This window comes from Arvicanthis niloticus, unplaced genomic scaffold (genome assembly GCF_011762505.2).
Source record: "Arvicanthis niloticus isolate mArvNil1 unplaced genomic scaffold, mArvNil1.pat.X pat_scaffold_378_arrow_ctg1, whole genome shotgun sequence".
Taxonomy (NCBI): Eukaryota; Metazoa; Chordata; class Mammalia; order Rodentia; family Muridae; genus Arvicanthis; species Arvicanthis niloticus.
The window spans coordinates 1-20594 of record NW_023046026.1 but is presented as its reverse complement, the minus strand read 5'-3'; the positions used below and the strand labels follow the sequence as shown (position 1 = coordinate 20594).

The 20594-nt window shown below is 51.4% G+C and overlaps 2 protein-coding genes across 12 annotated transcripts in view; one reads left to right on the top strand and one right to left on the bottom strand.

Annotated features, from left to right (window-relative positions):
• Nucleotides 1-6273, bottom strand: part of LOC117701986 (serine/threonine-protein phosphatase 2A activator) — a 31188-nt gene extending 24915 nt beyond the window's left edge. The window contains exon 1 of one of the 3 annotated variants that reach the window (XM_034493382.2): nucleotides 5980-6273. In XM_034493382.2, coding sequence (XP_034349273.1) covers nucleotides 5980-6010 — 31 coding nt within the window. In that variant the 5' untranslated portion in view covers nucleotides 6011-6273. Of the gene's footprint in view, nucleotides 1-5733; nucleotides 5753-5979 lie in introns of those variants that run through there. The other 2 variants (XM_034493381.2, XM_076706361.1) reach the window with 2 other exon arrangements.
• A 504-nt stretch (nucleotides 6274-6777) lies between these two features.
• On the top strand, nucleotides 6778-20392 carry LOC117701987 (carnitine O-acetyltransferase). Of its 9 annotated transcripts, none has more exons than XM_076706355.1 (15): nucleotides 6778-6980; nucleotides 8412-8548; nucleotides 9194-9457; nucleotides 12299-12417; nucleotides 13579-13632; nucleotides 14127-14292; nucleotides 14468-14642; nucleotides 15198-15376; nucleotides 15861-15961; nucleotides 17019-17138; nucleotides 17232-17354; nucleotides 17451-17586; nucleotides 17948-18010; nucleotides 18750-18887; nucleotides 19703-20392. In XM_076706355.1, the coding sequence occupies exons 2-15, from the start codon at nucleotides 8522-8524 to the stop codon at nucleotides 19916-19918; spliced, it is 1881 nt and encodes a 626-aa protein (XP_076562470.1). In that variant the 5' UTR covers nucleotides 6778-6980; nucleotides 8412-8521; the 3' UTR covers nucleotides 19919-20392. The 9 variants fall into 9 exon arrangements, with proteins under 9 accessions (XP_076562470.1, XP_076562471.1, XP_034349274.1 ...); XM_076706354.1 differs by having other exon boundaries at nucleotides 6971-7090; XM_076706357.1 differs by having other exon boundaries at nucleotides 6972-7108; nucleotides 9254-9457.
• The last annotated feature ends 202 nt before the right edge of the window (nucleotides 20393-20594 follow it).

Below are 20594 nucleotides of genomic sequence, written 5' to 3'. Positions count from 1 at the left end.
TGAGAAGGGAACAGGGCTCTCTACTGGGACATTTAGGGGGCGCTGCCTGCTGGGGCGGCTGTGGAGCAGCACTACTCTCTTCAGGTAAAACCTGCAACAGTGACCATGGGGCTCACGGCACCATGAAGCAGTTTGCCCTACAGGTGTGATCAGAGAAACAAAATTACACCCAAAGGTCCTTGCTGCATAGGAACAATCAGAAGCACCCCAAATATCACCAGTAAGAATTTAATGGGAAAGCCTTGTGACTGTTTTTCTGCTTTTTCAATTTTGTTATTATTTTAATTTTTAAAAGATATTTTATTCCCAGGCAGTGGTGGTGCACACCTTTAGTCCCAGCACTGAAGAGGCAGAGGCAGGTGGATCTTTGTGAGTTCAAGGACAGCCTGGTCTACAGCCTTTGTGAGTTCCAGCCAGGGCTGCAGAAACTTTGTCTTGAAAAACCAAAATTAAAAAAAAAAAAAAAAAATCATTGTGTTTGACCGGAAAAAAAAAAGAAAGAAAAGAAAAACCAAAATTCAAAACAATAATTTAGTATATTAGTCATATTAATTGATATTATTTATATGTATGTGAGTTCAGGTGTGTTCAAGAGGTCAAAGGCATTGGACCCTCTGGAGCTAGAGTTACAAACAGTTGTGAACCACCCAACCTGTGCCCAAGGAGTCAGACTCAGGTCACCTGCAAAATCTCCTAACCTGCCAAGCCATCTCTCCAGCATAATTCTTATTTGTCTGTTGTTGTAAGCCCTGTCTCCCCAACCCCCACTTCCTGGTATACAGATATATACAACACACACACACACACACACACACACACACACACACACACACACACACAGAGTTTCTCTTTGTAGCCCTGGCTGTCCTTAAACTCTGCTCTGTAGACCAGGCTAGTCTTGAACTCAGAGACTGATTTGCTTCTGCCTTCTTAGTGCTGGGATTAAGCTGTGCCTAACCATGCCTAGCTTCTTTTTGTGTTTCGCTTTGTTATTATTAAAGACCTATTTTAAATTTACGTGCATGAGGTTTTTTGCCCAAATACACTCAGGCGAAACTAGTTAGACAGTTGTGAGCAGCTGTGAGGACCTGGCGACAGAAACATAAAACTAGTTAGACAGTTGTGAGCAGCTGCGAGGACCTGGTGACAGAGACATGAAGGGACAGCAGCCTCACACATCAACTCATTGACAAACTCTGGTGGGTTTTGTTTTGTCAATCTTTTTACACAAGCTTTCACTATGTAGCCCTGGTTGGCCTGAAGCTGTCTATGCAAACAAAGCTAGTACTGAACTCACAGAGATCCACCTGCCTCTGCCTCCCCAGTGCTGAGAATAAAGAGGTGTGCACCACCACATACAACACTCTGGTGTTTTTTCCTTCAAAGACTTTATTGCAGTTTATTTCTCCAAGTCTTCAAAGAATGTATGCACATATTCCCACTACACTGTTTACTGCTGTTAAAGGTGAACCGTGCCACTTCATTTTACCTGAAACCAGAAGCCCTCCCCCAAATGTTTAAAGGCTTCAAATCATCAGTGTTGATAGCTTCTGGCCGGGGTGCACGTGAAGACCCACTTTCCCTTGGGGGGGCTGGCCACTAGAAGCTGATCATGCACCAGTGAGTATATGAACAACACAAAGTGAGTTGGATTTTCTTTCTTTTGGGGGAGGGGAGGTCAGGGGAGATGGGGTGGGGCAGACATGGGGGGATTGGGAGTGTATGATGTGAGATTCCCCAATGATCAATAATTAAAATAAAAAAAAAGATATGTGAAAACTCTACATGTGTTGAAATCATACATCTCACCATTAAGTCACCTCTGGACCAAGAAAGAAATCACAAGACAAATAACGTTTTGAACTAGATCAAAGATGACAATGTGGTATATCAAAATGGTGACCAGAGCTTCAAGACTTCAAATGCAAGGACAGTCACCACTTGGTGATGTGGGAGATCTGCTTCAGCTCCTTTAGTGTGGATATCAAAATCCTCAGATGGGCAGGTCCCGTGGATCAAATGTGTCCTATTTGAGCATGGCCTCCACATATTCTCCTCTTTAAAGATTATGTAATGCTTAACACACAGTATAATGCCACGCAAGTAGTTTTCATACCACACCATTGAAGTCATGGTAAGAAAAGAATCTGCATTTTGGTCCACACTTGATAGAATCCATGTTTGCAGAGTCCCCAAGAACACAGAGCTAACTAGGTGAGAAGAAGGAACCAAATAAAAACAGAACCCAGGCCCTCTGAAAGAGTAGCCAGTCTCTGAACTTCTGGGCCATCTCTCCAGTCCATTTTTTTTGTGTTTTTAAGACAGGGTTTCAAACAGGCTGACCTGAAGCCACTATGTTCCCCAGACTGGCCTAGAACTCATGGCAAAGCTCGTTTCAGCCTTATGAGTGCCAGGATTATCAAATCCAGCAGCTTCATAGTTTTCCCCCAAGATAGGGTTCCACTATGTAGCCCTGGCTGTCCTGAAACTCACTCTGTAGACCAGGCCGGCCTTCAACTCAGAGATCCACCTGCCTCTGTCTCCCAAGTGCCAGGATTAAAGGCTTGCGCCACCACTCTGGGGAGTTTATTTAATTTTATTTATATGAATACACTGTAGCCATCTTCAGACACACAAGAAGAGGACATTGGATCTCATTACAGATGGTTGTGAGCCACCATGTGGTTGCTGGGAATTGAACTCAGGACCTCTGCAAGAGCAGTCAGTGCTCTTAACCATTGAGCCATCTCTCTGCACACAACCCCCCCCCCCCCCATACACACACACACACAGTCTTTAAAAGAAATAAATATCTGTCCTGTATCACGGGCGTAGAAAGAACTTCTACATACTAACAAGTGAAGAAACTCCACAGTTCTTGGTATAACCCCATTCTTGTAAAAACAGCTTACTCTCTACTAAAGGACTAAACAGCAAAGCCCTGCCAGTCACCTCTAGCATAACTTAAAAGTGCCTTCTACTTTTAAAATTATGTTTTCCAAAATCCCTAAAAGTCTGAAAACCCTGTTATTTTTAAGTAAGTTTATAGACTAGTATATGGACACTCACAGGCTTTGTGGATCTGATGCTTAGTAAAGGCATTTACACACTGAAATGATTTTGCTTGGTTAAGAGTGCACCTCCTTTAACACAGAGAAAATGAATCCTAAATGCACCTGCCAAGGTTTCAGAGAGCGCCTCAGCCTGAGTCTGCAATTGGAGATGTGGTGGTTCAGTAAGCATCCCCTTTAAAAATGCAACTCTCAGGATGGGTGAAAGATGATGAGACTCCATATAACACACCTACCCTCGCTGCGCTCCTGTAAAGCCCAGCCATAGCTACAAGCAGAAAAAGCCACAGGGGCCTGTAGCGGCTCTGCATATGGGGCAGCCTGCTTGGAGAAACCCAGGGCATTTGGAGACTGGAGGGAAGACTAGAAAACGAGGTAAGAGCAAGACAAGTTTTCTAGCCTTGGTAGAACCCAAAAGTAAAGCATAGGGGAGAAAAGGGAAAAGGACATGCAGGGGGAGTCCGGAAGCCACCCCCACTCCTCCTCCTATCCCACACACACCTTTTCCCACAGCCCCATCTGAGGCCCTTTGAAAAAGTAAATTGCTACTTGAAGTAAGACGCTAAATAAGAAGCTTTGAAGCTAGCCTGGTGAGCCAACCACAGTTTATGGGGACATAGTTTATGAGCAATGTCTTCCCCATCCCAAGTCACCAAGCTACACACAAAGCAGCCTACTGCATCTTTGGAATCCAGTCCTCCTGCACAGCCTATTCCCTGCAAGACACTACTTCACAGAGAAGACGGCCTCCAGGCCTGGTCACTGAACAGTCTGCAGAATACACAAACCCAAATCAAAAATAAACAAGCAAACACAGCTAACAAGTCTTCAGAGAGAAGACTCTAAGAGAGACCACACTCACAGCCTCTCCAGTCTCAGGATGCCTCTGACAAGGAACCCAGAGACTCTGGACCACCTGTACTGATTAAGATCATAACACCCAAAAGTAACCCAGCAGCTAGTGACGAGCAGAGGCGCACGTCACTACAATCCCAGCACTCAGTGGGTGGAGACAGGACCCCCATTCTAGTCAGCCTTAGGCTCATAGTGAAACCCTGCCTCAAAACAAAACAGTTAAGCATGGTGACCCACATTTGTAACCCCAGCTCTTGGAAGGAGAGACAAGAGGATTGGGTACACAAAGTCATTCTTGGCTATTAAGGTGATTTTTAGCCAGTGACCTTGTATCCAAAGCACAAACTGGATACAGCAGTGCAGGCCTTTAATCCCAGCACTCAAAAGGCAAAGGCAGGTGGATTTCCGGGCCAGTCTGAGTGGACCAGTGAGTTCTAGTCCTAAACAAGCTCTGGATATGTGGCAAGTGCAGAGAACAGAGTCTGTCAGGGGATTTGGAGATACACAGCGATACCTGTCCCAAAAACAGAACAAAAACAAAAACAAAAACAAAACAACCCACACACAAAACCCCAAGAGGGTGCTGGATTATCACCTCCCATATGTGACAAGTCTGCATCTGGTGAGGATTCGCCACACCCAAAACGCTCTGCTCACCTCTGACCACCACAACCGACAACTCCAGGAGGAAAGTTTGATAACCTCATTTTAAATTATTTTAAAATTAAATCTCTGTGTGTGTATGTATGAGCCACAGCATGTGTGTGGAGGTCAGAGGACAACATGCAAGTCACTTCCATCCTTCTGTCTTGTGGGTTCCAGGAATCGAACTCAGGGTGCCAGACTTGGCAGCAGGCACCCTTACTGAGCCACAGTCTCCTCAACTTCAGTCTACTAAAAGACACACATGGTGACTTGCCATATAGTCTGTGTAACTCAAAAAATGTCCACAACCTCCCTGAGGTTGGTTGGTTTCTTTTCCCCTCCAGTACACAAGTTCTGGTCCCCAACTTCCCTTTTCTATTCATCTTCAGAGACACTCATTTCAAAAGGAGTCTGATCACCTGATAGCTATTATCTCTTGATGACAACATTAAACTCGATCAGGACACATTCATAGAGGTTTTGTATAATTTAAAATAAATGTGTGGTTTTTGAGTTCCACTGTGCTCATCTATTTTGGGGGGCACAGAAATGGTGCCTCTTTTTTCAAATTTTCTCCCTCCTGAGACTTTATTTGGGACCACAAAATAGGAAGTTGTATTGGAAGGATCATCAAACATCAAACACTTTCAAAGTATGAGCTGAGTTTAGCCAACCTATCCATTCTCTGTAAGAATTTTCCAGTCCTTCTGAACTACACGGAGTCGGCAAACAGCTTTCTTCTCCTCCAGGAAAAGGGGGTGGGGGGGTGGGGCGGCCTCTCCCGAAGCATCTGGCCTCTACCTCTGCCCTAGTTACTTGAGATGGACCACAACAAGGCCACAGTGTAAATAAAAGTTACGGACGATGATGCCACCAACCCTCTCTCATCTTGCCAAACAGCCTTTTTAAATTAGTGGTTTAGACACCGCGGGTAGTTTCTCTCAATTAACTCTGCAGATACTGAAACCCCCAGAGCCAAGCCTGCAGGAGGGCGGGGAGACAGAGAGAGAGAGAGAGAGAGGAGATGCAGGGTGGGCAGGGAACGGGGGAGGCTGGCGTCCCAGCGAGGCCCAGGTCCACTCGAGCAGTTTCCTAAAGATCCTCCTGGATCCCTCTCGCCCCGACCTCAGGCAACTCTGCCACCAGATCAAGAGCCTTTTACCTGTACGCGCTCTGCCCTTCTCCACCGCTCTGCCCGCCCGGCCCGGATAACCCTGGGCTCCCCGAGGTGGGACGCTCTCCCCGCCACCCCGCCACCCGCCACCCGCCTGCAGCCCAGGGCTCTGGCCCTGCAACACCCGCCAGGCCGTCAGCTTCGCCTCCTCCGTCCCTCCATCTCCTCAGACTCCGGGGACCCCTGAGCCACACCCCTTTCCTACCCGCACGCCGGGCCCTCCGACCGCCCTACCTGGCGGCGAGTGCCGCTCACCCTCGTCCATCTCTCGGTCAGGAGCCGGAGCGGATGGTCGCGGTTCCCTCTCACCGTTCACCCCGCACCTCTCCCCGGCTCCACCACGCTTCTAGCAGGGAAATGAGCGCTGGCCGGCTACGACCGGAAGCCGAGAATTACAGTCACTCGTGTGAAGGCGGCAGCCATGCCGGTGCGAGGCACTCACGGAGCATGCCCACCAACTGCCGTCTCGCGACGGCCGCGCCGACGGAGGCAGCGGCCATCTTAGTGCGGGGCGCCAGAGAGCATGCGCACTAACGTCTGCAAGCCAACTGCAGAGCTGGCAGCCATATTTGTGCGGGGCGTCGGGTCCCTTTTTGTTTGTTTGTTTGTTGTTTGTTTGGTGGGGGTGATAGAGGGAATAGGTATGGCAGCAGTACTTTCTCGGAGCAAGGCCCACCTGTCATCTTTGTGCACGGCTCAACCCAAGAAATCTGAGACAGTTCCCACTTGTGTTCTCCTGCCACTCCAAGAGTGACTGACGTCCAAGGACACCAGTCAGACTTGGACGCACGCGACCGCCGCGACAGCTTAGGTAGCTTTCGGAGGCGGAGAGCGCGAGCTGGACGGTGACTACCGTTGTGACCCCGTGACGGAAGCTCAGTGCCTGGCTGCTAACGGCTGAGCTAGAGGTCCGTCTCTACAAGCCCCGCCCTCTGTGGCCACGCCCAGGCTTGGGCCCGCCCCTGGGTTCAGGCTAGCGGCGGGGACTGTGATCCACCCAAGCTCCGCCCCGTGAGTCCTGCCCCACCGGCAGCCCGCCGGGCCCGGTGGCCGCGGGGCCGCCTCTACTGGCTAGCGGCAGTGACTCGGCGACCTTGAACCTAGAGACCGAGCCGCGAACCCACTGACCCCAGCACCCCAGCGGTGGCGCAGACTTTACTCAGTGCGAGGGGCGGAGCGGACCGAGTGTCCGCAAACAGACTGGGATGATGTTAGCTTTTGCTGTCAGAGCCGTGGTGAGTGCGCCCAAAAGGGCCCTGGACGGGACAAGACGGGCGGGCCTCGGGCTGTAGGGTAGCAGTGGTCAAGAGAACCCCACACCGGCTGGTAGTGTGCGATTTGCAAGGTGGGCAGAGGAGACCAGGTAAGGGGTGGGATCCAACCCAAGACCCGTGGCACTCAGTGTCAATGACCCTGAAGAAGACTGAGAAACCTAGGTTCAAGTCTTTTGTACCTTTACACTCCACTTCTCCTTCAGGCTCTCAGTTATTCGGACTCAGGCACCTGTCGGGACTACTGGCTAGAGAGCCTAGAGGGCTCAGCCCTAGGCTGTTGCTTCTGCCCAGACTAGAGCCACTTCTCCAAACCTGATCAGTTGCTCAGTCTCCTTGAGTTCATTAGATGCTCACCCTCCCCTATTGCATATGGCTAAGAGAACCTCAGGTGAAGACTAGTAGTGAAAATCCCCAAAACAGGCAGGAGGAGGCAGGAGGTGGCAGGAGGTGGCAGGCTGCCCCTTGCCATCCTTATCTAATGCAGCTAGCCTAATGGTGAGCTGCTGTCCTCTCTGATTCAAGTTATTTGTACAGCTGAGAACTGTACTGCCCTGTCAGACACTGGGTTGGCAGCTAAGACTGAGATTCTCCTAGGAGTCCCGGCAGCACCTGAGACCCTCCTTGCTCTCCTCAAAAGCCGTATCCCATCCAACAGCCTCTGGGACCACCGTGCTGGCATAACCACTTCAATGCTAGAGAGACTGAGGGAAGGAGACAATCATAGCCCATGGCTCTGCTAATCAAATTTAGCCCAATCCACAGACGAGGTCTTTGGGTTATTATTCATACCAAAAGTACTGAAGTACTGCTGCCCCCTATATCTCCCCCACTTTTGATCCCAACCTGAATGATCCAGAACTCATAAAAAAATAAAAATTAAAATAAAAAAAAAAAAACAGATTTTGGAGAGGGGTGGCCACCAAAAGCTCCTAGGTCTAGAAGAGAAACAGATGGGCAGGTTGTGGCAATCATTGTCCACTAGTGGCCCTTTCCTGGCATCTACTGTCTTGCACCATTCCCGAGCAGGACTGATTTCAGGGCCACAGGTTAGCGGCCAGACTGTTCCCACCCTCCAGCCAAGTTTTCCCACATCAAAAAGATCTATGAAGATTTTGACAGGTGGATTTTTTTAATGCCTCTTGGCTTGCCTCCCTGGCGCTGGGCCCATCCAAAGAAGAAAGGAGAAAGTTTCAGGTTTCCTCTTACCTCAGTGCCTGCCTCCAGCCCTCTTACCTGCCTTACTCCTCCTCTACTGGAGGCTAGGGAGCTACCTAGAACAGCATCTGCAGCCCAATGGCTACCACTGCTTCAGCTTCAGATGCTACCACGCCAGTGGCTACTGCCTCACGACTCCTTCACTCCTGAATTGTGAATCTTGTCTTCTCTTTCCAGTCCAGGCAGGTGGCTGCTCTTGCTAGTTTCTGCTCGTCCAATTGGTAGCACAGTTAGGCTTAGAGATCCAGCCCAGGCAGACAGACAGGGCTCACATCCTCAGTCCTGCCATGGAGGACGAGCAGCAGAGACAGAAGGTATGGAATGGCGCTTCTGCCGCTTGCCTGCCACTGTGCCAGCAGCCTGGGCCCTTCCTGTCTTGCTTTCTGCCACCTTCAGAGTCTCCGGGACTCCCTCCCCTGTCTCTCTGCTACCTCTCATCCTCCATGCCAGGCCACTCGGCTCTCTTGCTGCAGCACTGCCCACGCCCCTTACCATCGCCCCACAGTGAAGAGAGAGCACAGAGGCTGAAGCCTCCCCCAGAGGTGCTATCACTGGCTCACCCATTTCCAGTTCCCTCCTATTCCTCAGGCTGGAAGCGGGAGTTGAGAAGGTGGGGGCTTCGGCTTAGAAAGCTAGCTGCCACCTCTCTGCTGGCTGATTTATCTGCCCAGGGCAAAGATGATGGGTCTTGTGCATTCTGACAGGTGGGAGGCCCCCTTACCCCTGCCACCCCAATAATGTCATTCATCCTCACCTCCACCCTTTCCTAGCCTTCTGTGCTGCACCTCTAGGCCCCTGAGAGGTGGGACTCCTATACCTTGAGGGCTGGGCATCCAGGGCAGGCACCACCCATGAAGCCGTCTTTGCCTCTGGGGATGGCATATAAGCCCTAGGACTGTAGTTTGCCACAAGCTGTGCTTGAGTCTGAGAGAATGAGTAGACTGTTCTGCATCCCGCAGGGAAAACCCCTGGGCCTCCTCAAGCCCTCCTCCTTGATGAAGGTTTCCGGTCGCTTCAAGGCCCACCAGGATGCACTGCCACGGCTGCCAGTGCCCCCACTTCAGCAGTCCCTGGACCATTACCTCAAGGCCCTACAGCCCATTGTGAGTGAGGAAGAATGGGCTCACACCAAGCAACTGGTGGACGCGTTTCAGACCTCAGGGGGTGTAGGGGAACGCCTGCAGAAGGGACTGGAGCGCAGGGCCAAGAAAATGGAGAACTGGGTAAGTGAGGTGGCAGCATCCTGACAGTCGCCCAGGGGGCCGTAGGTCCTCCAGAGCACCCCTAGAGCTGACACTCAGGGGCATGGGAGAGAAGGCTGATAACCGGGATTGTACAGCAGCAGGTGAAGCCATGTTCAGCAGATTACATGGAGAGTTTTAGAAAGGTCCTATTGGCTGGGACTGTGGCTCTGTGGGGGCACATTTCCCTAGCGTGTATGAGACTGAGGGGAAGGAGGCAGAGACATGGATGGCAGTGTCTGTCAGAGGGAGGGCAGGAGGAAAAGGGAGCAGCAATATGGCCTGCTTTGGGATAGAGCCTGGGCTGCAGTGTGTTCAGAGCAGGATGGGCAGTCAGGAAAGGCATGTACACTTGAGCTTGGTGGGACAGCTGAGGCAGGGAATTTGTGTCAGTCTGAGGTTGTTTTACATGTTCCTCTGTGTCTGATCAGTTAAGTTAGTTCAATTTATAAAATACATCCACACTGGTGCATGGTACACATTTCTGTATTCACATTATACATAAAGATTAAGGGGGAAAAAAAGAGCCCAAGCTGCTGGGAAGGAAGCAAGGGCAGGAGCCAGGGGCAATGAAGAGGCCGAGACCTTCACCTAAAGGGAAGTGTTTGCGCCTGAGCCTGACACAAGGAGACAGGAAGTCATGAGGTCCAAGGCTGTTTGGAAGACAGCCAATGGTACTTGCTAATGCAGGGGACTGAGGAGTGAGATGCCCCCTTTTTAAAGCAGCTGGGAAGTAGGAGGTTACCAATATGAAGCTTGAGGAGGAAGCTGGCCGTGGGGGACAGCTGGGTGAAAAACAGTCACCCTCTGTGTACATGGCCCCACAGATACCAAGAACTACAGAGGTTCAAGTCCCTTAGGGAGTTCAGCATTTCGGTCTCACCTAAATACCTGTTCCCATGGACCCTAAGTCATCTCCAGATGGTGGGAGACCTAACACAGTATAATCGCTGGGTAAATAAGTATGCGTATTTATATATTTAATTTATATAGTTTATTTATTTATACAGTTTATTTACATAGTTTATATTTAGAAGAGATCATTATCAAGAAGTGAAAATAAAGGCCTATGCGTTCAATATGAATGCAAGTTTTTATTTTTCAAATATTCTCCATCTGAACTGGTGGATCTGTAGATACAGACTCTGGGGTAGACCTGTGGATCTGGGCCGACCGCAATAGGAGACAGGTCGATCGGCCTCAGTGGCGTCTGTAGCCACAGGTGGGAGTCGTTAGGGACAAGCATTTGCCAAGCCTTAGCAGGTCAGAGCCTTTGACTACTGAAGTCAGAATGCTGGCCTTAAAAAGACCTTAGAGATTCTGGGGTCTAGTGGCTTTCTGACTTCATTGGCCAAGGAATCTTTGAAGCCAAAGGCTCTGACTAGAGTTGGGACCATCTCAGGGCCCTTGAAGCATTGCTGACTCTGCCAGGAAGCACCTTCTCCCCTGTGTCTAAACTGTAGCCTGCAGTCCTTGCAGGTGTGAAGGGCCCTGCATGAGACGGAGCCCTTGTCTGTCCACTTCCTACCACTGAGGAAGCTGAGACCTAGAGAGGTGGACCAAAGTCCACATCCTCACAGTAGCTCTCAGGAAGACCCTGAGATGTACAGGAAGGCCTGCATGCCTCAGGGGGTCCAGTCCTTGGCTATGAGTCAGCAGATGGCAGTCACATGTTTATCCAGCCTGTGGCAAGTCACCTTCCCTTCTCTCTTACCAAGGGCCCTGGATGAGTGGCCTGATGCCACAGGCTAGCCACTGTATGTTACGTAGACCTATCCTGCTGCTGGTTGGGATGGGCATGGAGCACACTGGGAGGCCCAGGTCTTGAGGTCTAGGAACTTCTAAGAGACAGGGTATAGGCGTGGTGGTCCATGCCTAGCACAGGGAGACAGGGTATAGGCGTGGTGGTCCATGCCTAGCACAGGGAGACACATAGGCAGATCTCTTCGAGCGAGTCTACTCTGCAAAGCTCTAGGCTAGCCAATGGCACATAGTGAGATCAATAAATAAAAATAAAATAAAAAGCAAAGGGGGATAGGTGGAAGTTAGGGACAAATACCTACTTACTATGAGTTGTAATGAGCACAAAGGCCGTTCACCCCATGCCTATGGCTGATCCTAAGAAACCCCATCCATGGGGCAGAAAAAGGACCCACCCTCATGTTCTCACTATTACAATAACTTGCCCTCTCAGTAAGGCTCCCCCTTAGAATTGCCCTGATTTTGAGATGAAAGCCAGTGTCCATCTCCTAGTCTAAGGCCACTGAGGAGCACCAGTCCCTGTGGAGAGTCCTGATGCAGGTTGCTGGCTCCTTGGACAATTCCCAGCTGGAGATGGTTGGAAACCCACTCACTGGGCTTCCTTCTTACGTGCTATCCTTGTACTTTATTCTACACATCTAGGGATGTATTTCATTTATTACAAGGGGACTATATTATAATCATTGACAGGGAATTTGTAAGAAAAAGTAAGGGCTTAGCCACAGACTGTGCTGATTAGTGTGTGTGTGCGCGCACGTGTGTGTGTGTGTTGTGTGTGTGTGTGGTGTGTGTGTGTGTAGTTCTGGGTTCAAGCCTCACACATACACACAGAAACAAGAGGAAAGCTGCTCACTGCTATATCCCTTTGCCAAGTTTGCTTTTAGTTGTTTCTCTCAGGCTATTCTCTTGGCAGTGCCAATTGCATAAGCTCAGGGGAAGATGATGTTGAAGGAGTTATGGAGGGGTACTGTGAACCTCAGCGTTTCCTGGGAGACTGTCCTGCAGAGAGGCCAGAGGACCCCAGGGGCACCCCCTGATCAGTTCTATCTGGTCCTTGCCCAGCTGTCCGAGTGGTGGCTCAAGACAGCCTATCTCCAGTTCCGCCAGCCTGTGGTCATCTACTCCAGCCCAGGAGTGATGCTGCCCAAGCAGGACTTCATGGATCTACAGGGTCAGCTCCGGTGAGTGTCTGAGACTGGCACAAGGCTGGGCAGTGCCCATGGACAGGGTTCTGTGTGTTTCCAGAACCCTCAAGTCTGCACCCTAGGAAACTAGAAAGGCCTTGCTTGGCCTTATGCTTTTACCCCACCAACAGCCTCATCTCACAGATGGGGAAACTGAGGTTCAGAACAATGAGGGGACCATCTCCCATGGTCACAACTCAAGTTAAGAGAACAGGCTTCTAGTGCCAGGGCTTTATAATCATTCACCCTCCAACCGTGCCCCGAGTCCCTCCCACTCTCGTCAGCTGGCCACACAGTGACCTTTATACACAGTCCCCTTTTCCATATTCAGCCATGTCACCTGCCCTGGCCCCTGTTCCAGTCCTACCAGAGATAAAAATACTAACAGCAGGATCTCCTGCCCAGGAGCCTGCCACTCACTCCTGGCACCAGCTTCTCTTAAAGAGACCAGGGCAAGAACAGAGAAGCCAAAAGGGGAAAGGAAGAAAGAAGTGTGGCTCAGTGGTCCGTGACTGTCCAGCATGCGCTAGATTCTGGGCTTCACACACACAGATAATAAAGGGACCAGGGCCTCCTGGTTACAGATGGGACTCAGCCTGGGTTCTCTCACATACTGGATAAAGTATCTTTATTTTACATTTCTTACTTTATCCATCTATAATGGGGTAGGGGATAGCCTCAGACATTGGGAGGTAATTGGTGTGAGCCAGGAAATCCTGAATAGCCCAAAGAGGAAGAGGTTGACACCAGTGTCATGGGGACACAAAGACTCATAAAGAGAAAGGGACATAGCAGCAGGGATACTTGGACCCCTTAACTATTTCACCAAGGTAATGAGTCTCCACATAAGGAATACTTCAGGCCGGCCTGGCCCTCGGTGGGAGTCAGTCACCACTAGCCTCTTAGCCTGCCATAGTGCACCACTGCTGGGCAACACTCAGGGCCTTTCAGGTCCTCTCGACGCCAGCATTTCCCCACTAAAGATGAAGAGAAGTTCAGAAGGGTCTCACTACTGCGGGTCTACTTTGAATTCCTTAGGCCTGTGTCACCTGAGGGGGAGTGGTGATTTAACAGGTCCTTCCCACACTTGGCCAACATCCTTATCCAGGGTCCCCAGTAGATGTCCACATGGCTTCAGAGCTCTGCTTCATTCTCCAGGTTTGCTGCCAAACTCATCGAGGGAGTATTGGATTTCAAGTCCATGATTGACAAGTGAGCAGCCCCGCCCCGACCTGAATACCACCCTTGCCCACCCCTGCCTAATACCATAGCCACCCCTGGCTCCAGCCCTGAATAACCAGTGTGTCAGCACGGGCACCGAGCAGGCCCACATCATTTTCACTTCCTGTTGACCTAGCTTTGGAAGGGGTTTAGGACAGTGATTGGGTAGAGTGGGGACATGTAAGTCTTCTGCTTCAGCTCCCAGGACTTCTCCTAGTGACCTTGTCATCCTAGCCAAAATGGATTACAGTTGCCTGTGACAAACTGAAGCCCAGATAAGGGAGAAGGAGGCAGTTTGTGGGTGACTCATAGCAGACTCCAATCCCTCAAGGCCTGTACTTTCACCTTTACACCCTACTCACCCTGTTCACGCTGGTGGCAACTAGATACAAGGAATAGGTCCCTCACCCAGATCCAAGTAGTAGAGCAGGTGTCTGTCTACCCTGGCCTCTTCCCCATTCACCTGCCCAGTGACTCTCCTACAGCGAGACGCTGCCGGTTGAATTCCTGGGAGGACAGCCACTGTGCATGAACCAGTATTATCAAATCCTATCTTCTTGCCGCGTGCCCGGCCCCAAGCAGGACTCAGTGGTGAACTTCTTAAAGTCAAAGAAACCACCCACGCATATAACCGTGGTGCATAACTACCAGGTGGGTACACTGCCCTGTCCGAGGTGCCCAGCCCCAGCCCTCTGCCTGCCCCTCCCAGCCCAGCTCTCCTGGCCCAGGCTGCTGGTTGTGGCCTCCATTGCCAAGGCCAGGGGAGGCTGGTGGTCGTTCTCTACCTAATGATCACTCAGCCCCTTCTCTCCGTCGGGCCTAACAGTTTTTCGAGCTAGACGTGTACCACAGCGATGGGACGCCACTCACCTCTGATCAGATCTTTGTGCAGCTAGAAAAGATCTGGAACTCCTCACTGCAATCCAACAAAGAGCCTGTTGGCATCCTGACTTCCAACCACCGAAACACCTGGGCCAAGGCCTATAGCAACCTCACCAAAGGTACTTCCAGGGCAGGGGCTTCCTTACATGCTAGATAGGTCCAGTCCTGAGCTGGGGCAACCACCATTTCATCGGACCCTCTCAATTTGGAGCAGGTACTGGCCCATTTTATAGATGAGAAAACCAAGGTTCAGGTTGACAAAGCCAGTTTCTCCCTATGAAGTAGCAAGTTGGATTTAGACAAGTGTTCTGGCTGAGGTATCCTTCTCTATATACTCTTTGCTCCCAGAACCACTCCCTTCAAACCCCATACTGGCCATGGGCTGATTGCTGGTTTTGGATCCTGGACTGCCACGCCAGCTTTCCATGTGACTGTTGGACTTCTGCTTCTCTATGTCTATAATGTGCCAAGTGTTAGGCCCGGCCTTTGTCACATGGGGCATACCTGTAGGAATTCGTTGTAGGCAAAGCTCACTGTGCATTCACAGTTCCCCACATGCCCTGAAGGCACCCAAGGTGGGGAAGTCCCCATCTCCAGAGGGCATGAAGCAAGAAGAGCCCAGGGCAGTAGACAGTGGGCTCTGAGGCTCCCTACACCTACCCCAACTCCTACAGACAAAGTCAACCGGGAGTCGGTGATCTCCATACAGAAGAGCATCTTCACTGTGTGCCTGGACAAGCCAGTACCCAGAGTCTCAGATGACGTCTACCGCAACCATGTGGCAGGCCAGATGCTACACGGCGGCGGCAGCAAGCTCAACAGTGGCAACCGCTGGTTCGACAAAACTCTGCAGGCAAGTGAGGACCTGGCAGGGCCAGGGCCCCAAAGTTTGGCTCACCGAGGCTTTGAACTTCCTGCCCCCTCCTTAGGCCCAGCGTCCCCAGCCTCCTGCTTGTAAAGCAGGCAGGAAGCGAGGAGGTTGGATGCTGTGGATGCTGCTGTAATTACCAGGCAACCGGCCTGTCATTACCAGGCCTGCATGCCACTGACACCCCCAGCAGAGCCCTTCAGCATGTCAGACACCGTCTGGGGTCAGTCAGTGTGCAGTCTGGGGGTGACTTTTCCTCTGTGCTCACACACAGGAGCAGAACTGCTGGGGGTGTGCCTCTGAGGATCTGCTCTCAGATATGTGAGCAGAGAGCACTTGGGTAGATCTGCAAATGGACTGGAGATGGCTTCAGGGACCCTTCCTATGAGACCCACCCAGAGAGCAAGTGGGCCAAGGAGCCCCCCTCCAGCAATCTGGGGCTGACAGCATGTCTCCTTTCTCACCACAGTTCATCGTGGCAGAAGATGGCTCCTGTGGGATGGTTTATGAGCACGCAGCTGCAGAAGGGCCCCCCATCGTCGCTCTTGTGGACCACGTCATGGAGTATACGTGAGTATGATTCCAGCCTCATTCCCCAGTTCCTGGTGGCAGGTGGCATGCAGAGGACAGACTTAGCTTGTAGAGAAATGTTACTCTCATTTGAAGAACAGACTCCCTTTTAGATTTTTTTTCTTTTTTTTTTTTTTTTTTTTAAGATAGGGCTTCTCTATATAGCCCTGGCTGTCCTGGAACTCACTCTGTAGACCAGGCTGGCCTTAGACTCAGAGATCTAGGCAGAGATCCTGCCTCTGCCTCCTGAGTTCTGGGATTAAAGGCGTGTGCCACTACTGTCTGGCTTAGAAAAAAAATTTTTAAAGGTTTGTTTACATGTTTTATGTATATGGTGGCTTTGTCTGCATATATGCCTGCACACCAGAAGAGGGCATTAGATCCCGTTATAGATGTTTCTGAGCCACCATGTGGTTTGAACTCAGGACTTCTGGGAGAGCAGAGCAGCCAGCACTCTTGACTGCTGAGCTGAAGGAAGCCGCAGAGGCTGTAGTGTTTTAAAGTCTGCCTCTAGCCCTGAACTTCCCAGCTCGTGGCCGTGGGCAGGGCTGTTGTCCCCAGACACTCTCCCACTGGCCCCTTTGTGTTTGTTTGTTTGTTTTTAAACAGTCTCACTATAGCCTGGTTGGCCTAGAATTCTCTAACTCATCCAGGCTAGCCTCAAACTCAGAAATCCACCTGCCTCTGCCTCCTCTAAGCGGTGTAGGACTAAGGATGTACCCATTATGTCTGGCTTCCATCTGAGCTCTTAATTTTTTGGTCTTTTTGTTATTTTGTCTTTTTTTTTTTTTTTTTTTTTTAAGAGCTGAGGACTGAACCCAGGGCCTTGCCCAGGGCCTTGTGCTTGCTAGGCAAGCGCTCTACCACTGAGCTAAATCCCCAACCCCCATCTGAGCTCTTAAACGCTAGAGTGAAGTCAGTTTCCACAGGAGCTAGCCCATAATCTCTGAACCTCCTACCCCTAGCTTCAGGGACTCTCCCCCCCACCTCTGTCTCAGGGACACTCGTGGGCTTCAGTGACACCAGCATGAGCCGTAAGCCTCCCTGTCCTATGTAGAAAAAAGCCTGAGCTTGTACGGTCTCCTATGGTGCCCCTGCCCATGCCCAAGAAGCTGCGGTTCAACATCACACCGGAGATCAAGAACGACATAGAGAAGGCCAAACAGAACATCAGCATGTGAGTGCAGGGCTGGGCCCTTTTAGGGGAGGACCAGCCATGAGGCTTCCAGGTGCCTGCTTCTCACACATGCCTCCTGCGTCTCCACCCCAGCATGATCCAGGACCTGGACATCATGATGCTGGTATTCCATCACTTTGGAAAGGACTTCCCCAAGTCACAGAAGCTAAGCCCTGATGCCTTCATCCAGATAGCTCTGCAGCTGGCATACTACAGGTGTGCCCTGCCTGATCACCTGCCCCACAGAGTAGGGGAGGGAAGGTAGAGGCAGCCCTGGGGAAACGGGTGTGCTGAGACCCACCTTCCATCCAGGATCTATGGGCAGGCGTGTGCCACATATGAAAGTGCCTCTCTGCGCATGTTTCACCTGGGCCGCACTGACACCATCCGCTCGGCCTCCACAGACTCGCTGGCCTTTGTCAAAGGCATGGATGACTCCAAAGTACCGGTGAGAGGTCTGGAGCAAGGGTGTGTAGGCTGAGCTTCTGCCATCTCCTTCCTTTCTGTTCACACTCTTCTGCACATGGATTACTCCTCTATGGTATTTCAGCCCACAATGGGCAAAGGGGTGTTAACAGAAGATGGAGCCATGAATTTCGTTCTAAGCTTTCTGGCCGCTGAAACAAAACCAGGTATCTGTAAGAGATGCCATCCTCTGTCCACTCACATGTGCATGAGTGCTGGGCTCTAGAGAATGAGGAGATGGCAATTCAGCACTTGTGTGGTGCTCGGTACAGATCAAGCTGCTAAGGTGGGAGAGGGAGAGGAAGGACAGGGCTTCAGCTACCTCTGTTCCCACCCACCCCCAGGAGCATCAGAAGGTGGAGCTGCTTCGGAAGGCTGTGCAGGCCCACCGAGCCTACACTGACCGAGTAAGTAAGCGCTGCTCCCCTTCCTCACTGTCCTTACCCTGCCTCTTTGTCCACCTTCCATCCATTCCTGCTAAGAACTGCCTCTTCCCAGAGTTTTGGAGCACATGGAAGTCTATTTTAAATTAATAACACCATTTGATAGCTGGTATAACTAGGATCATCGTAGTAACCGCCCTGGTCCCAGTTCTATGATCCCAGTGAGCACAGGCCCTCTGATCTTGTGTTTCTCACTCTCTCTCTAGAGGCCCAATACGTGGCATCTCTCCTGTTCTCCAGCAGTTGAGGAAGGTGGTGGTGTGGCCATCAGTGCGTGCCCATGCTACAAGACATACACAGACACTGCCTGTCATATGGAACGCACACTGCCCCATGTCACACAACATGTGCAGACATTGCCCTGTTGAACACATGTACAGACGCCACCTATTATACAGCATGTATAAGCCCTGCCCTTGTTACATGGCATACCCAGGCGCTGATCATGTTCCATGCACTCTCTAGCTCTCCCCTATGTTTTAATCCTGTATGCCCTGCCTCCCTGGGCAGAAGTCTACCCTCTGTAACCCTGGGTTTCCCCATCTGGGAGGTGAGGACAATTCTGCCTGGGCACCTTGGTCTCATGGTTCTAAGAGACCAGTGTCTGGAAGGGTCAACACGGTCACAGGTTCCTGAGGAGGGCAGGGATGCCTTGTGATCGACCCTGTAGCCCCTGCCTCTGACACAGTTCTTCCACCCACAGGCCATCCGAGGGGAGGCCTTTGACCGGCACCTGCTGGGTCTGAAGCTGCAGGCCATCGAGGACCTGGTGAGCATGCCTGACATCTTCATGGACACCTCCTACGCCATTGCCATGCACTTCAACCTGTCTACCAGCCAGGTAGGCCGCTGGCCCAGGAGCCCTAGGACACAGGAGAATAGAACCCATTGGCAGGGCTGGAGAGATGGCTAAGAGCACTTGCTGTTCTTCCAAAGGACCCAGGTTCAGTTCCCAGCACCCACATCAGGTCGTTTACAAGCACCTGTAACCTTAATTCCTGGGATCCGATGTCCTCTGCTAGCCTCTGTGGGCACACACACACACATAAAATATAAATAATCTTTACAATTCACTGGCAGCTGGACTTTACTGGTGATGTGGCCCACACAACACATCACCAGAGGCTCACTGCCAGAACAACTGGGTTCCCAAGCAGCAGCTTGGGGTAGGGACACTGCTGTAACAAGGGTGGGAAGGCTTAGGCCTCTTAAGAGAGAGAATGTGCCATTCACTCACTGGCCACTGTAACTGACTACCTGGTGAGTACCGGCTGGGTGCTGGGACACAGCTGGACATAAGCACAGTCCCAGGAAGCTCACAGTATTTGTGGAGCACAAGCAAGGAGGCAGACGTGGCCTCGGGGCCCGGGGCAGGCTGGGAACCCTGAGGAGGGCGGAGGGAGCACCACAGGAGCCCTGAGGTCAGAGGGAACACCACAGGAACCCTGAGGAGGGCAGAGGGAACACCACAGGAGCCCTGAGGAGGGCAGAGGGAGCACTAGTGCTCCCTCTAGGAATGTGAAGGAAGGCTCACCCTATGGAGAAAAGTAACGTGCACAGAAGAGGAGTAGATACAGAGGGGCAAACTGGTACACCCAAGGGGCAGGAGGGCCACCGCAGGCCTAGGTATGAAAGCTTAGATCCTGCTGTCCCCAGGTCCCTGCCAAGACAGACTGTGTCATGTTCTTTGGACCTGTGGTACCAGATGGTTATGGCATCTGCTACAATCCCATGGAGGCCCATATCAACTTTTCCGTGTCAGCCTACAACAGCTGTGCCGAGACCAACGCCGCCCGCATGGCTCACTACTTGGAAAAAGCTCTGCTGGACATGCGTACCCTACTCCAGAACCACCCCAGGGCCAAGCTCTGAGCCCAGGCCCAGGCCTGCCAGTTCCACAGCCAAACCCACTTTGGAATGGACACCTACCGTGGCTCACTGCCTTGGCTCCCAGGCCCTCCAGTTTGACTGAGCCAGAAAAGCATTCTCTAGCAAGGCCCAAGGTCCAAGCCAAGTGCCTGCCAGGCCCTGTCCTCAGCACCTGCCATAGTCTGTGTGCAAGGCTGAGTCCAGAGGCTGAACAAGACCAAGGCCCAGGTCACCAACGTATCATCCACCATGTAAACCATGGGGAAGCGATCCAGCCCATCCCTTCTCACAGCAGGGGCTGGGAAGAGTCCCTTTCCTTAGCCCTGGCCAATCTCTTTCATCCACAGCCAGGCCAAAATCTGTCTTCATCGGTAAATGCCCAAGGACCAGGAGTCAGAGGATTATCTATCGATGAGGGACTCTCAGCCTCCCCATAGCTGAGGGACACCTAAGGCCTAGCCTCCACACCACCTCAAGGTGCCATCTCCTGGCTGCCATGCTCTGGTGACTCTCGAGCCCCAGACTTCTTGCTTCCATCAGCGTGATTCTTGCTGCAGTCCTGGTTGCATAATGTGATATGCCAAGTGACAATAAAGGAAGAAGTTTGCTGGGGAAGTTGATTCAGCTGAGGGGCAAGCAGGGCAGACGCAGGCTCTGCCATCTTCCACCTGTCTCTGGG

Excerpts from the sequence above, each read along its gene's own strand:
- LOC117701987 (XM_034493383.2), top strand. The coding sequence starts at position 6,951 with ATGATGTTAGCTTTTGCTGTCAGAGCCGTG. Across the intron at positions 12,418-13,578 it reads GATCTACAGGGTCAGCTCCG|GTTTGCTGCCAAACTCATCG; the intron begins GTGAGTGTCTGA and ends TTCATTCTCCAG. Across the intron at positions 17,139-17,231 it reads GCCAAACAGAACATCAGCAT|CATGATCCAGGACCTGGACA; the intron begins GTGAGTGCAGGG and ends TCTCCACCCCAG.